Below are 15014 nucleotides of genomic sequence, written 5' to 3' on the forward strand. Positions count from 1 at the left end.
GTGGGATCCAGCTGGGATGGAGGGAAGATGAAGGTGCTGAACCAAGAGAGAGAATCTGATCCTGGCCCAGCCCCGAGGTTGGGCTCGGAATTTTTGGCTCCCTCAGCCTCGGGCACAGCTGGGACACTGATAACAGAGTCTCTCTGAGCACAGGGAAAGAAAAAGCTGCCAGGAAAGATAAACTCACAGAAAATTCGCAGTTTAACAAAACCACGAGCCATTTCCTGTGATAAAACCTCTCAGAGCTGGCAAGAAGGAGCTGAACCCTGCCAAATTTCTTTATTTTCCACCCAAAAACACCTCAAGATGAAACTTCCAAAAACTGAGAGGAGCAGGAGCTGCAGGTGGAGCAGGAGAACATCTGGACCAGAGGTGGACCGGGTCATTCCTTTCTAGAAGGTTCCCATGACCAGGGGAGAGACCGGGGCACCTTTCCCCCTTTGGTTGCCCCATCTTGGGCCAATCCTCCCCAGAGCCTGGAGGGGGAACAGGAGGGGAAAAGGAACCAGGATTTTGGGGAAGGCTCAGAAAGGTGGGAAAGGTTGGCAAAGTCTGAGCTCAGGGAGCTGAGCAGGACAGGGAGCTCCTGGCCAGACCTGCAGCTGCTCCTCGGAGGAGAAACGCGGAGTCCTGGAGAGGTTTGGGCTGGGAGGGAATTTTCAATGACCCCGTGGCACCCCCTGGACCCTTCCCCTGCCCCGGGCGGCTCCGTCCTGGCCGCGGTCACTGCCAGGGACGGCCAATCCATGGGATGACCTCTGCCAGGAGCTCCCCGGGCAGCAGCTGGACACAGGCTGGACCAGAGGTGGACCTTGGGCTCCATCCACAGCTCAGAGATCCACGGCAGCCCCAGATCCCAACACTGGGCACAAACCCAACCCCGCCGAGCTGCTCCGCTGCTCCCGCTCTGCCCTGACCCTAAAAACCCCCAAAACCACCCCAAAATCTGGTTCCCGAGGGACGAGGGGCACGGGGCACTTACAGGTTTGGGTGAGGAGCGTGAGGATGGCGAGGAGCTGGATCCAAAACCCCTCCATGGGTGTCCAAATCAGAGAGGATTTGGAGCACTGAGCACCCAGAAATGAGGGAGAGGAAGAGAAGGAAGTGTGTCTGCACAGTTCTCATGGCCTGAGTGTAGAGAAACGGGCCAGATGTGGTTTGACAGCCAATGCTGTGGTGAGGGGCAGGTCTTACTCAGAATGAAAATTTGAGGCGTTTTAAGAGAAAAAGGAAACCACAAACTGGGTTCACAAACAAATGTGATGGTGCCACCAGAGCAGCTGGGACAGAGAGTGACACTGTGGGTGTGTGTGACAAATTACTCAGATGCTCTGTGGGGACCAGCCTGGAGAGACCAAAACCATGGAATGGTCTGGAATGAGGAGGATTTGGGGGTTGGAATGGGAATTTTGGTTCTGGAAGGAGAAGAATTTTGGGCTGGAATGGGGATTTGAGGGTCCGGAACAAGGAGGAATTTGGGGGATGGAACAAGGAGGATTTGCAGGGCGGGAATGAGGAGAATTTTAAGGTCTGGAATGAGGAGGGTTTTATGTCTGGAATGGGGATTTTGGGTCTGGAATGAGGAGAATTTTGGGGTTGGAACAAACAGAACTTTGGGTCTGGAATGAGGAGAATTTTAGGGCTGGAACAAACAGAATTTTGGGTCTGGAATGAGGAGAATTTTGGGGTCTGGATTGAGGAGAATTTTGGGTCTGGAACGAGGAGAATTTGGGGTCTGGATTGAGGAAGACTTTGGGGTTGTGTCCCGTGTTTCAGCGTAGGACGGGCACAAAGTATTTATTCTCTCCCCACCTCCATGAGCTGCTCAAACCAGCTGGGGCAGGGTTGTTTTTCCCAGGCCCCTCCCTCTGGGCTGTCCTCTGTTCATGGCCCGTCAGTGCCCTGTCACATAATTCACAGATTATTTAATAATTCATAATTCACAGATAAATCCCCCCGGGAGTTCTCTCTGTTCAATGGGACATCAGTGACCCCCTGCAGGACCCATGGAATGACGTCATCCCACTGGGAGAGGCCCCGCCCAGGGGGAGGAGCCACTGCAGGACTCATGGAATGACGTCATCCCACTGGGAGAGGCCCCGCCCAGGGGGAGGAGCCACTGCAGGACTCATGGAATGACGTCATCCCACTGGGAGAGGCCCCGCCCAGGGGGAGGAGCCAAGCATTCCCACCTGGAGAGAATCTGGGATTTGGGGCAGCACAGGGAGCCCTCACCCCCTGGATTCCCAGAGGACAAGAGCCACCAGAGCTTTCTACGGCTTCGAGGAGAGCCCTCACCTGGACTGCTCCCACCACCCTGCTCAGGCTGCCTTCTGACTCTGCCAGTGGAGTTTGGTATTATTGCTTTTATTGTATTGTATTGTGTTGTATTGCATTGTATTGCATTGTATTGTATTGGATTGGATTGTGTTATATTGTATTGTGTTGTATTGTATTGGATTGTATTCTGTTGTATTTTATTGTATTGTGTTGTGTTGTATCGTATTGCATTAGATTGTATTAGATTATATTGTATTAGATTGTATTAGATGTATTGTATTGTATTTTATTGTATTGTATTGTACGATACTGTATTGCATTGTATTGTATTGCATTGCATTGCATTGTATTGTGTTGTGTTGTATTGTGTTGTATTGTGTTGTATTGTATTTGACTTCTGTTTTTTTTTTCTTTCTTCCTATTAAATTGTATTTCTGACTTGGAGTGTCTCACTGGTTTTGCTTTCAAACCACCACACCTGGCTTGGGAGAGAATTGGTGTTGGTAGGTTTGTTTCTTCTCAGGTTTTATAAACTGAAAATTAAAGTTTTCCCATGGAAATTCCCATTTTTATGAGGATTCCCATTAAACGATTCCATTTTTAAGGATGTATTCTATGCAAATCCCGCTTTCCAAGGTTTTCCTTGGAAATTCCCACTGAAAATTCCCATTTTAATGGAAGTTTACCATTAAAATTCCCATTTTGAAAAAAAATTGCCATGGAAATTCTCATTGGAATTTCTCATTTTATTGCGTTCCGCAGAGCTGAAGGTCGGATCTCTTCAGGGCTCTGCATGGGAGATGTTGCTGCGTCTTTTGTCACCCATCAGGTGGTCCCTGCAGGCACCTGCAAGTCGTGCTGGTGTGAGTTCAGTCCTGGCTCTGCTCTGATCTGGTCCAAGGCCATTCCCTGTTCTGATCTGGACTGGTCCGACGCCAGCCTGTCAGGGTCCGCAAACATATGCGGGGAACCTGATGGTTTGTTTTGGAGATCTCAAAGCGCAAAAGACACAACAGGGGACAAACCAGTTTGCTTAAACAAAAAATGCACTTTTATTTAGTGCCCACAATGCGATAGTAGGGAAAGAAAATAGAGAATCGTGAGAAGGATAGAGAAAAAGGGTAAGGGGGTTATAGCTACCAACGTGGAGAGTCGGAATCCTCAAGACGTAGAGATGCCCATAGACGCGATCTTCTCCAGTGGGGTGATCACAAAGGGTGCACGGGATCTGCAGAGTCTTTATAGGCTGGTCGGGAAGAGGACCAAGGCAAGTGGAATGGAGCCAAAGAGGGCACAGGGCCAGTGCAGGCACCTGCGTTAAGGTTGGGTGCTCAGGAACAAGCGGCAAACTGTGCCCTTCTAGCACGGTCAGTATAGTCAGCTCAGTCCACTGTAACGAGCTGCTATTGTTCTTGCATTCTGTTCTCGTGGAGATGCGTATCAGTCCTCGGCAGGCGTCCCACCTCAGCCAGGCCAGGGGCTCTCCCCAGTCTCTTCGGGGGTCTTGGTCTTCAACCATCGGAGACAGTTGTGAGGCATAACATATCCTCGGACAGACTCAGGCTGTCCTGGCCCCTCCAAAGGAGAGAACCGGGACTGCCTTACCTGCTGTGAGGGAGGAAGGAAGAGGGAGATCCCAGCCTTCCTTCCATCTTTTCAGGCTGTGTGACCCACAGGTGTATCCCTGCTTGCAATTGCTTATTTTGGTGGTCAGTTCAAAGGAAATCATAAATTGCATCTCACCATCCGTGCTAAACCAACACAAATGGAAATAAGTTTTTTAAAATCTTCTCTTGAGAGAAACTATTGACAAAATTCCTGAGAAAATTCTGTTTGTATTTTTTTTTAAAAAGGGTTTTTTTTTAAAAAAAAAAAAAAAAAAAAAAAAAAAAAAAAAAAAAAAAAAACCTTGAGGGAATTCCTTTTTTTAAAAAAAGTTTTTTTAAGAAAAAATAATCAAAATTCTTGAGGAAATTCCTTCAAAAAAACCAAAAAAAAAAGGGGGTTTGCAGAAAAAATCAGAATTCCTGAGAGAATTAGTTTTTTTGCTTTACCAAAAAATCAAAATAATAAAAAAAAAGGGGTCAGGTTGGAGTCCCTCATCCCTGGAGGTGTCTGAGGAACCCACTGGACCTTGGTTTGGGTGCAATTGGAGCTGATGGTCCTGGAGGACTTTGGGATTTCGGGGAGCGGCCAAAATTGAGGAGGGAGATCCCCAAATCCTTCCTGAAATCCCCAAATCCTCCCTGAAATCCCAAATGGAGGGTACTGGGAGGAAAACTGAGACAAGGGGGAGATCCTGGGAAGGGGAGATCCATGGGATCTGTGGGATCCGTGGGATCAGTGGTTTCTGTGGGTTCTGTGGGATCAGTGGGATCCATGGGATCCGTGGGATCAGGGGGATCCATGGGATCAGGGGGATCCGTGGGATCAGTGGGATCCATGGGATCCATGGAATCTGTGGGATCAGTGGGATCCATGGAATCAGTGGGATTCGTGGGATCTGGGGTGGGATCGGGGATGTTGGAGCCATTCCAGAGTCACATCATAGTGTCCGTCTGTCTGACCGAGGGGTGGAGACCCTCTAAACCAACTCCAGGTCCTCTAAACCAGTTCTGGATCCTTCAAACTAGTTCCAGGTCCTTCTAAACCAACTCCAGGTCGTTTAAATCAGTTCCAGGTCCTTTAAAACAGTTTTGGATCCTTCTAAATCAGTTCTGGATCCCTCAAACTAGTTCCAAGTCCTTCAAAGCAGCTCCAGATGCTTTAAACCAGTTATGGATCCTTCTAAAGCAGCTCCAGGTCCTTTAAATAGTTTCTGGGTCCTTTAAACCAGCTCCAGATCCTTTGAAACGGCTCCAGATCCTTTAAAATCAGTTCTAGATATTTTAAATAATTTACAGGTCCTTTAAGCCAGGTCTGGGATCCTTAAAACCAGCCCCAGCTCCTTCTAGACCAGCTCCAGGTCAGTCACGGTGACATTTTCTACCTGTGAGGACAAAAGGGGACACGAGCTCAGTTTGGGATTCTGAGAGCTGATCCCAGCCCTGGGAGAGAAATCCCTGGAATTTTCTGTGGGATCCGGACCCTCCTGTCCCAGGGACAGGGACAGGGTCACCCCCAGCTCAACTGCTCTGGACGTTTGACCAGGGAATGAACGGTGCTGGAGGATTCCCCACCAATGGGTTCCCCATTAATTCCATTTGGGATGTGCTGGAGGGGGAAAAAAAGGATTTAAAACTGTTTTAGGGGATCAAAATAAAGATCCCAAATCCAGATCCACCTCTGGAGGTGTTGTCCCATCCCAAATCCAGGCTGGAGCTTCCTGGGATGGTTTTGGAGCAGAATTATTTTCATAATAATTTAAAAATAATAATTTCCATTCCTCTCAACCCTGCCCAAAAAATCCAATTTTTTCTCTGATCCTTCCCTTTGGAAGAGTTTTTTTGGGTTTTTTTGGGTGAGTTCCAGTGCCCTTGGGCCACCTCCAGCTTGGAATTCCCAGAATTTGGAAGCAGGAATTGTCCAGGTGTCCCCAAGGTGTCCCCAAGGTGTCCCCAAGGTGTCCCCAAGCCCAGACTCACCTGCTGGGAAGGTCCAACCTCGGTGTAAACCATCGTGTACTCGTCTGCAGTTGCTGCAAAATGGGGAAAAAAATCAGAAATTTGGGAATTTGGGATGCAGAAAATCCCCCTTGGACACTCCTGAGGGAATGCCAACCTCAGGAATTCAGGTTTGGGTAAAATCTTGACCCTAAAACTCCTTTTATTCTTGACCCTAAAACCCCTATTGGGTGCTGGAGGTTGGAATTTTCCTCATCCCTCCCTGTGCTGTGGGATTGGGATAAAATTCCAGCACCCAGGACGGGGAATCCAAAAAAAATTCCACCGTTTTTTGGTAAAAATCCCAAATTCCCAGTTGTTTCAGCCCCTTCCACTCCTTCAGCTCTGACCACAAATCACTGGGGATGATTCCCCTGGCCCTAAATGTGATTCCCTGAATATTCCCAGCAGGAAAAGGGAATCTCCAAAATCCCACCTGTGTCTGTAGTGTTGGATTGGGAGAGACGGAATTTCTTCCAGGCTGGGGGAAGAGGAGGCAGAATCAGAACCCCAAATCCGCCCCAAACCTGCCCCAAATCTGCCCCAAATCCGCCCCAAATCTGCCCCAAATCCACCCCAAATCTGCCCCAAATCCACCCCAAATCTGCCCCAAATCACCCCAAATCCGCCTCAAATCTGCTCCAAATCTGCCCCAAATCTGCACCAAATCTGCCCTAAATATGCCCCAAATCTGTCCCAACTCAGCCCCCAATCAGCCCCAAATCCACCCCAAATCTGCCCCATCTTGGCTCTGTCCTCTCCCAGCTCCCACCTCCTCCCCAAGGCTCCAGGGATGGCTTTCCACTCTCACCTTGGGAATTGCAGAGGAAAACCAGGAAAACCGATAAAATCACCACCATGACTGCGACTCCGATCCCGAACCCGATGCCAAAGTCAGAGCCTGGAAAAGGGAGAAGATCCCAAAATCAATCCGGCTCTTCCTGACATTGGGAATTTGGCCTCCAACCCCTCCCTGATCCCTCGTTCCAGGAGAACTTGATCCCAGCCAGGGCAGAGGACGAGGATGAGCAGCTTGGGGGGGTGCAGTGGCAGAAGGAGCCCAAAATCCCAGAATCCCCAAATCCCCAAAATTCCCAAACACCAAGTCCCAGAGCTGTAGGGTGGGAAAGGAGTTCTGGAGATCTCCCTGTGGGGTCACCCCGAGCAGGGGACACGGGGACACGGCCGGGCGGGTTTGGGGTGGCTCCGTTGGGAAGAGGTTCCCCAATGGAGGTGGAACCTCTCGGGGTTGGGTTTGGGGCCACCACTCCTTGCCCTGTCCCTGGGAGCTGCGGGAAGATCCGGAACATTCCCTGGGAAGGGTTTTTGGGAGGGGCTGGAGGGGGCTGGGCTCAGGCTCCCCAATCCCCCTCCCTGGCTGGACATGGAAAAGCTGCTCTGGACACTTGGGGACACTTGGGGACACTTGAGGACACTCAGGGGACACTTGGGGACACTTGAAAACACTCAGGGACATGGCTGGACATGGACAGGGGGTGGCAGCTCACCTGGTCCAGGAGGGTCCACAGAGTTTTCTGCTGAGGGGAGAGAACAGGGACAGGGGTCAGAGCTTCCCTGGGCACCCCGAGATGCCGGAGAGTGGGGTCAGCCCAACCCAACCCAAACATTCCCATCCCATCCCAAATCCCAACCTTTCCCAGGGTTCTCAGGGGACCAGGATCAGCCCATCCCTCCTTTCCCTCCCAACCTTTCCTGGTTCTCAGGGGAGCAGGATCAGCTCATCCCAACCCCAACATTCCCACCCCACCTTCCCGTGCCCCTTTCCCCGGCTCTCACCTGGGCACAGCCCATCGGGGGTGGTGACGCTCCTGTTGCTGACGGCATTCTGGGCCGTGCACGTCAGTGGCTCCAGCTTGTCCAGAGAGGATTTATCCACCTCTGCCATCACCACGGACCCCTCATCCCACTGCTGATTCCACCCTGTCCAGCTGTAGAAGACTTTCCCAAATCCGGCGCCAGTCACGGAACAGCGCAGGATGATGTGGCAAATCCTGTCCGAGCAGTCCTGGGCCTTGCAGGTCACCTTGGGCTCTGTCAGGTCCCCTGGAGGCACAGGTGGTACCTAAACCTCTTCTTTTTAGTGTGAAAACCCCCCAAAACAACACTAGAAGCACCTACTGTACACCCGGAGGATGAAGGTGGATATTTTCCCATCAATGGTCACAGAGTAGGTCCCGGCGTCCTCCATCCTCAGCTGGGAGATGCTGAGTGCCCGGCCCCTCTCAGAGACAGTGAAACGAGTTTTGAATTTCTCTTCTGAAAATATGGGTCGAGGAGGATCCCTAAATGCCACAGTCAGTATGGGATCATCCCCAAACCTCCAGAATGCTGCATTTCCATCTGTGCTGGGGCTGCGGAAGGTCACGGACCCGCCCAAGGCCCTGATCAGCTCTGGGGTGTCACTGGCGCTGACTGGGGAGAGAAAGTGGGGAGAGAACATGGGGTGAGGGTGGGATGGAGGGGGAATGAAGGTCCTGAACCAAGAGAATGAATCTGATCCTGGCTCAGCCCCAAAACCACCCCAAAATCTGGTTCCCAAGGGACCAGGAGCACGGGGCACTCACCGGTTTGGGTGAGGAGCGTGAGGAGGGCGAGGAGCTGGATCCAAAACTCCTCCATGGCCTGAGACAGAGATTTGAAAACTCCAGCTGGTCCTTTAGGGTAAATTTCAGAACATGCATGGTGTGTTAGAATAGTGCTCTAGAATATATGAGATCACATTTTAGAAGACACTCAGTGAACACCAAATGCCCTTTTGCACATTTTCAAGCACCACAAGCTTCGGCACCCTTCGGTGTCAATAAGAAGAACGAGCCCAAACAGCAGAATAACAGGGCTGAGAATGCAAATAAAGAAAAGAACACAGACTCTAAGGTGGTGGTTTGTTCCCTCGAGAAAGTGCCCAAGGGGCCAAAGCACACACGGGAGAGACAAAGGTGAAGGGACAGAACGGAGGAAGAGTTTGTTTCTTCATCCTCGGAAGAAAACCAGAGACCACCACAAGGGCCTGAGCATCCCCAGAGGGGCGTGGAGTGAATGACCACCCCGAGGGAGGATGGGCGGGGTCAGGGAATGAATATGTATGAGGGGGTGTGGAATGTCATCAATATGTGAGACCTCAGGGAATAATAAGGGGGTGTGTATAATAAGGGTGTCTTGGTGAAATTATTCCCCACATCTCAACGTCGACTCAAAACACACCTTTGTAACAACTGTTATTAGCTGTGGAGTGTTACAGGTGTTATAAATGCATATTATATTTTTGGCTTTTCACAAATACTAACATGAATACTCTGTGTATAATAGTACTGTATTATGGTTTATTAATAGAATTTAGAAAGGTAATGAATGTGTATTTTTTGATTGTACCAAAGAGTTAACAGTAAAAGACTGGGTTGGTTTTTATTTTCTTCTAAGCCGGAAGGTATGGGGGAAAAGTCATCACCTTGTAACCCTGGATAAAAGACTGATAACTTTCTGGGGTTTTTATCCAAATGACAAATAAGCAGAAAACCTCAAGAGAAGGATTTATACCCATGTTACCAGACAGAGTGTGGAGCCATCCACAAATAAATCTATATGATAAAATTATTAAGGACAACTCGAGGAAAATGCTTAAATCATGCAGATGTAACACAGGTATCTTTAAAAGTAGAGGTGATATATATATATATATATGTGTGTGTGTGTGTGTGTATATATATATATATATATATATATATATAGGTATAAGGTGATGACCTCTTCCCCCTAATTCTTGGCTCGGTCAGTCTGGACATCACAAAGAACAAACCCAGTCCCCTCACCACTTACTTTATGTCACAATCAGAAAATACACTCATCACTTTTCTAAACTCTATTAATACAGTACAATTATACTGTATTATACATATAGTATTATATATTTATATAATTGTATACAATTATATACAATGCAATATATAATTGCATTATAGTATAATACATGTAATTATGTATATTATATATGTATATACATATAGATAGATAATATATATATTATATTATATTATACATATAGTATACATTGTAATTGCGGAAGGCCAACTTTATAATATGCATTTATGACTTTATAACCAGACCTTTGCACCCTGTGTGTGTGTTAAAGAGCCAGGAAGGTGTCGCCCATGGTGTGAGCAGGCACACAGAGAAATGTAGCATTGGGAAAGGAGGAGAGAACTCTCACTGCCAAAGCGTCTCAGGGGAATTTGGGTGGATTTTGTCTGTAGAGTTTCAGATTTTTGGGTGGGTGTGGTGGTCAGACATGTCTGTGTGTGGGTATCGAGTGTCGGAGACACCCTGGGTGTGTTTTGGGCAGCTGAAAGATTCGGAACAATTGTTATGTGTGTCTGTTGTGTGTTCAGTGTATTTCCTGCAAAAAAACCTGTGTATTGTTTAATTCTCAGCCTGTCCCAGGTCGAGAGAAGCATTTCGTTTTCAGGAACGTGGAACAGATCGATTGATTTTCCCGTATCTGTGTGGGACGGGCGGTGCAGGAGCGTTGGAGGACTCACTTCCCCACACCACAGGCCGAGCCATCTCTCAGAGAGCTGAACCACTTGGAGCTCGCCTTCCCACCACCTTCCCCACCCAGCCGGGTCCTCTCTTGCCCTCCCCACCCTCGCCCCCCGCTCACCTTTCCCTGCGCCCTCGGTCCCTGCCGGAGCTGCCTCATGCCGCACACCGGCCCCGCCGTGTCTCTTCTCTCTGGCTCACCTTGTTCAGGTGTGTCTGAAGGAAATTGCTCTGCGCCGCCCCTTCCCCCTCCCGGCTCAGCGTCAACGGTTATAGAGCATCTGGTATCTACCCCTGGGTACAAAGTACCTCGCAAATATATTTCTATGGTAACGCAGCTATAACTCCAACAGGCCAATCGCTTTCCAGCCTTCAGTACGAATTACCCAAACGTAGCCTTGTCCTCTTTTCTTTGCCTTACAGCTGCCTCCCCTTCCATAACCTGTGAGAACATCTTGTTTTCCCCTTCAGGACCCGTGTTGGGACCCAAACAAAACGTGTTGTGGTTTGAAAGCAAAACGAATGAGAGGCTCCAAGTCAGAGATATAATTTAATAAGAAGAAAGGTAAAAAGGTAAAAATAAAATAAAATAAATGTGATAACACAAAGGAGCACTGACAGAGTCAGAACACACCCTGAGCAGGGTGGGGGGAGCAGTCCAGGTGAGGGGCTCTTCCTGAAGCAGTGATCCCACAGAAAGGTCTGGGAGCTCTGCTCCTCTGGGAATCCAGTGGCTCAGGGCTGCTTGTCCTGTCCCAAATCCCAGATTCTCTCCAGGTGGGAATGCTTGGCTCCTCCCCCTGGGCATTGGGAACATCTCCCAATGGGATGAGGAGTCGTGCAGTGGCTCCTTGATGGCCCATTAAACAGAGAGAGCTCCTGGAGGGAGTTCCCTGTGAGTCCTGGGCAAGGCATTGATGGGCCATGAGCAGAAGAGCCCAAAGGAGGGGCCTGGGAAAACACTGCCCCACCTGGTTTAACAGTTCATGAAGATGGTGATAGAATGAATACTTTCTGTACATCCCACCCTACAACCTAGGACATGGTCACTCTAGTCCATGGCCATTCCCAGTACTGATGACTCTAGACCATGGCCATTCCCGGCACTGGTGACTCTAGACCATGGCCATTCCCAGCACTGGTGACTCTAGACCATGGCCATTCCCGGCACTGGTGACTCTAGACCATGGCCATTCCCAGTACTGGTGACTCTAGACCATGGCCATTCCCAGCACTGGTGACTCTAGACCATGGCCATTCCCAGCACTGGTGACTCTAGACCATGGCCATTCCCAGCACTGGTCTGCGCTGGTTTGTGATCCACGTCGGTGCTGAAAAGGTCCATCTCAACCCTGGTCCACGCTGGTCCAAGGCCAGTCCCGGCACTGGTCCCAACGAGCTCCTGGACTGGAGAGAGCCCTGGTGTCCCGGCCTGGCACTGGCAATAAATCCCAGCCATTCTACACGTCAGCCAGGAACCTGTTGGAAGGCCAGAATAAAAAGAGATTTTGCTGGGTTTTGTTTGGTTTTAAATGTGTGTTTTCTGCAGTGGCAGGTTCAACTCTTTAAAGTGAGTTACCCAGGTGTCAATCTTCACACCCAGCCTGCTGATTGGCTCTTCAAACCCAGCCAGCTGATTGGCTCTTCAAACCCAGCCAGCTGATTGGCTCTTCAAACCCAGCCTGCTGATTGGCTCTTCAAACCCAGCCAGCTGATTGGCTCTGCCCCACAGGGAACCACACCCACAGCCCGTGTGCTCTACCCCAAATAAAACCTGACAATACGTAAAACCGCAATAGGGAGATGTGACTGAATCAAGAGGAGCCCAAGTTTGCCCCAAATCCACCCCAAATCAGCCCCATCCCGGCTCTGTCCCATCCCAGGTCCCACCTCCTCCCCAGAGCTCCAGGGATGGTTTTCCACTCTCACCTTTCCATATGCAGTAGAACATCAGGAAAAGCAACAAAAGCACCACAACTCCAACCCCGACTGCGATCCCAATACTGAAGCTTGAGGGAGCACCTGGAAAAAGGAGGAGATCCAGTGGCAACATCCCAAAATCAGTCCAACTCTTCAGGAGTTTGGCCTCCAACCCCTTCCTGATCCCTTGTTCCAGGTGAACTCAATCCCAGCCAGGGCAGAGGATGAAAATGAACGGCTTGGAGGGAGCAGTGGTAGGAGAATCCCAGAATCCCCAAATCCTCAAATCCCAATATCCCAAAACCCCAAAATCTCCAAATCCCCAAAACCTCAGAATCCCCAAAATCCCACAGTTGTAGGGTGGGAAAGGAGTTCTGGAGATCTCCCTGCGGGGTCACCCCGAGCAGGGGACACGGGGACACGGCCGGGCGGGTTTGGGGTGGCTCTGTTGGGAAGAGGTTCCCCAATGGAGGTGGAACCTCTCGGGGTTGGGTTTGGGGCCACCACTCCTTGCCCTGTCCCTGGGAGCTGCGGGAAGATCCGGAACATTCCCTGGGAAGGGTTTTTGGGAGGGGCTGGAGGGGGCTGGGCTCAGGCTCTCCAATCTCCTTCCCTGGTTGGACATGGAAAAGCTGCTCTGGACATTTGGGGACACTTGGGGACACTTGGGGACATGGCTGGCCATGGACAGGGCCTGGCAGCTCACTGGGGCTGGGAGGATGTGTAGAATTTTCTGCTGATGCGAGAGAACAGAGACAGGGGTCAGAGCTTCCCTGGGCACCTCGAGATGCCGGAGAGTGGGGTCAGCCCAGCCCAACCCCAACATTCCCATCCCATCCCAAATCCCAACCTTTCCCTGGATCTCAGAGCACTGGGACCAGCCCACCCCACCTTTCCTTCCACCTTTCCCCGTCTCTCACACGAGCACTGCTGGGACTTGCAGGTCACCGTGGGCTCTGTCAGCTCCTCTGGGCGCACAGGGGTGTCAAAACCCTCTTTTTTTTTAATGTAAAAAAACCCCAAAAAACCAAAACTAGAAGCACCTACTGTACACCCGGAGGTTGAAGGTGGATTTTGCCCCATCAACGTTTATGGAGTAGATCCCGGCGTCCTCCAACCTCAGCCCGGAGATGGTGAGTTCCCGGCCCCACTTGGAGACAGTGAAACGAGTTTCATATCCTTTTGAAAACACGGCTTTAGAAGATTCCCAAAATGGCACAGTCACTATGGGAACATTCCCAAAACTCCACACTGCTGGCTTTGTTTGTGTGTCGTGGCTGTGGAAGGTCACGGACTCGCCCACGGTCCCGGTCACCTCTGTGGTGTCACCGGCGCTGCCTGGGGAGAGAAAGTGGGGAGAGAACACCGAGAGGAGCAGGAGCTGCAGGTGGAGCAGGAGAACATCTGGACACAGGCTGGACCAGAGGTGGACCTTGGGCTCCATCCACAGCTCAGAGATCCACGGCAGCCCCAGATCCCAACACTGGGCACAAACCCAACCCCGCCGAGCTGCTCCGCTGCTCCCGCTCTCCCCTGACCCTAAAAACCCCCAAACCACCCCAAAATCTGGTTCCCGAGGGACGAGGGGCACGGGGCACTTACAGGTTTGTGTGAGGAGCGTGAGGATGGCGAGGAGCTGGATCCAAAACTCCTCCATGGGTGTCCAAAAACGGAGAGGATTTGGAGCACTGAGCACCCAGAAATGAGGGGGAAGAAGAGAAAGAGAAAAAAATGTCGTTATGACTTTTCAGTGTCTGGGTACAGAGGAATGAGTTGGATGTGGTTCGTGACAAAAAATGACGTTGAGTGGGGGCAGCTCACACTCAGAATGGAAATTTGAGGTGTTTCAAGAGGAAAAAATGCAAATACAATGTCCAATCAAAGATGAGGGTGACAAAAGAGCAGCTGGGACAGAGTGACACCGTGGCCTCGTGTGGTGGATCCGACCCAGCCTTGGAGACTTCCAGCTGTGGGGAATCCATGGAAAAACCTGAACCAGGGAAGGATTTATCCCTAAAATCCCATCCAAACCAGCCCTTGGAGTTCTGGAATGATTTGGGATGGAAAAGGTACCTGAAATACCAAAAAAATCCCACCTCGGTTCCACGGGCAGGGACTTTCCCCTATCCCAGGTGGATCCGACCCAGCCTTAGAGATTTCCAGGGATGGGGAATCCATGGAGAAACCTGAGCCAGGGAAGGATTTATCCCTAAAACCCCAAATAAACCATCCCAGAGAATCCTGGAATTGTTTGGGATGGAAGAGGAACCTGAAATCCCAAAAAATCCCACCTCGGTTCCTTCCCTTATCCCAGGTGGATCCGACTTACCCTTGGAGACTTCCAGGGATGGAGAATCCATGGAGAAACCTGAACCAGAGAAGGATTTATCCCTAAAACCCCAAATAAACCATCCCAGAGAATCCTGGAATGGTTTGGGATGGAAAAGGAGCCTGAAATCCCAAAAAATTCCGCCTCGGTTCCATGGGCAGGGACCTTCCCCTATCCCAGGTGGATCCAACCCAGGCTTGGAGATTTCCAGGGATGGGGAATCCATGGAGAAACCTGAACCAGAGAAGGATTTATCCCTAAAATCCCAAATAAATCACCCCAGAGAGTCCTGGAATTGTTTGGGATGGAAAAGGAACCTGAAATCCCAA

At 50.2% G+C, this 15014-nt stretch overlaps 1 protein-coding gene and 1 long non-coding RNA gene across 10 annotated transcripts in view; one reads left to right on the forward strand and one right to left on the reverse strand.

Moving 5' to 3' along the window:
• Positions 1-14068, reverse strand: part of LOC310919385 (CD48 antigen-like) — a 29592-nt gene extending 15524 nt beyond the window's left edge. For 4 of the 9 annotated variants that reach the window (XM_083878736.1, XM_083878735.1, XM_083878734.1 and 1 more), the window contains exons 1-2: positions 10558-10612; positions 8468-8603 (exon numbers count right to left, since the gene is read on the reverse strand). In XM_083878736.1, coding sequence (XP_083734862.1) covers positions 8468-8603; positions 10558-10596 — 175 coding nt within the window. In that variant the 5' untranslated portion in view covers positions 10597-10612. Of the gene's footprint in view, positions 1-982; positions 1535-8021; positions 8316-8467; positions 8604-10557; positions 10657-13958 lie in introns of those variants that run through there. The other 5 variants (XM_083878729.1, XM_083878733.1, XM_083878730.1 and 2 more) reach the window with 5 other exon arrangements.
• LOC310919387 lies at positions 232-2718 on the forward strand. The gene is made up of 2 exons (XR_014591815.1): positions 232-372; positions 1947-2718. It is a non-coding gene; the product is annotated as an uncharacterized lncRNA (long non-coding RNA).
• Positions 14069-15014: the final 946 nt, after the last annotated feature.

This window comes from Zosterops lateralis (assembly GCF_965231275.1).
Source record: "Zosterops lateralis genome assembly, chromosome: 27".
Classification (NCBI taxonomy): Eukaryota; Metazoa; Chordata; class Aves; order Passeriformes; family Zosteropidae; genus Zosterops; species Zosterops lateralis.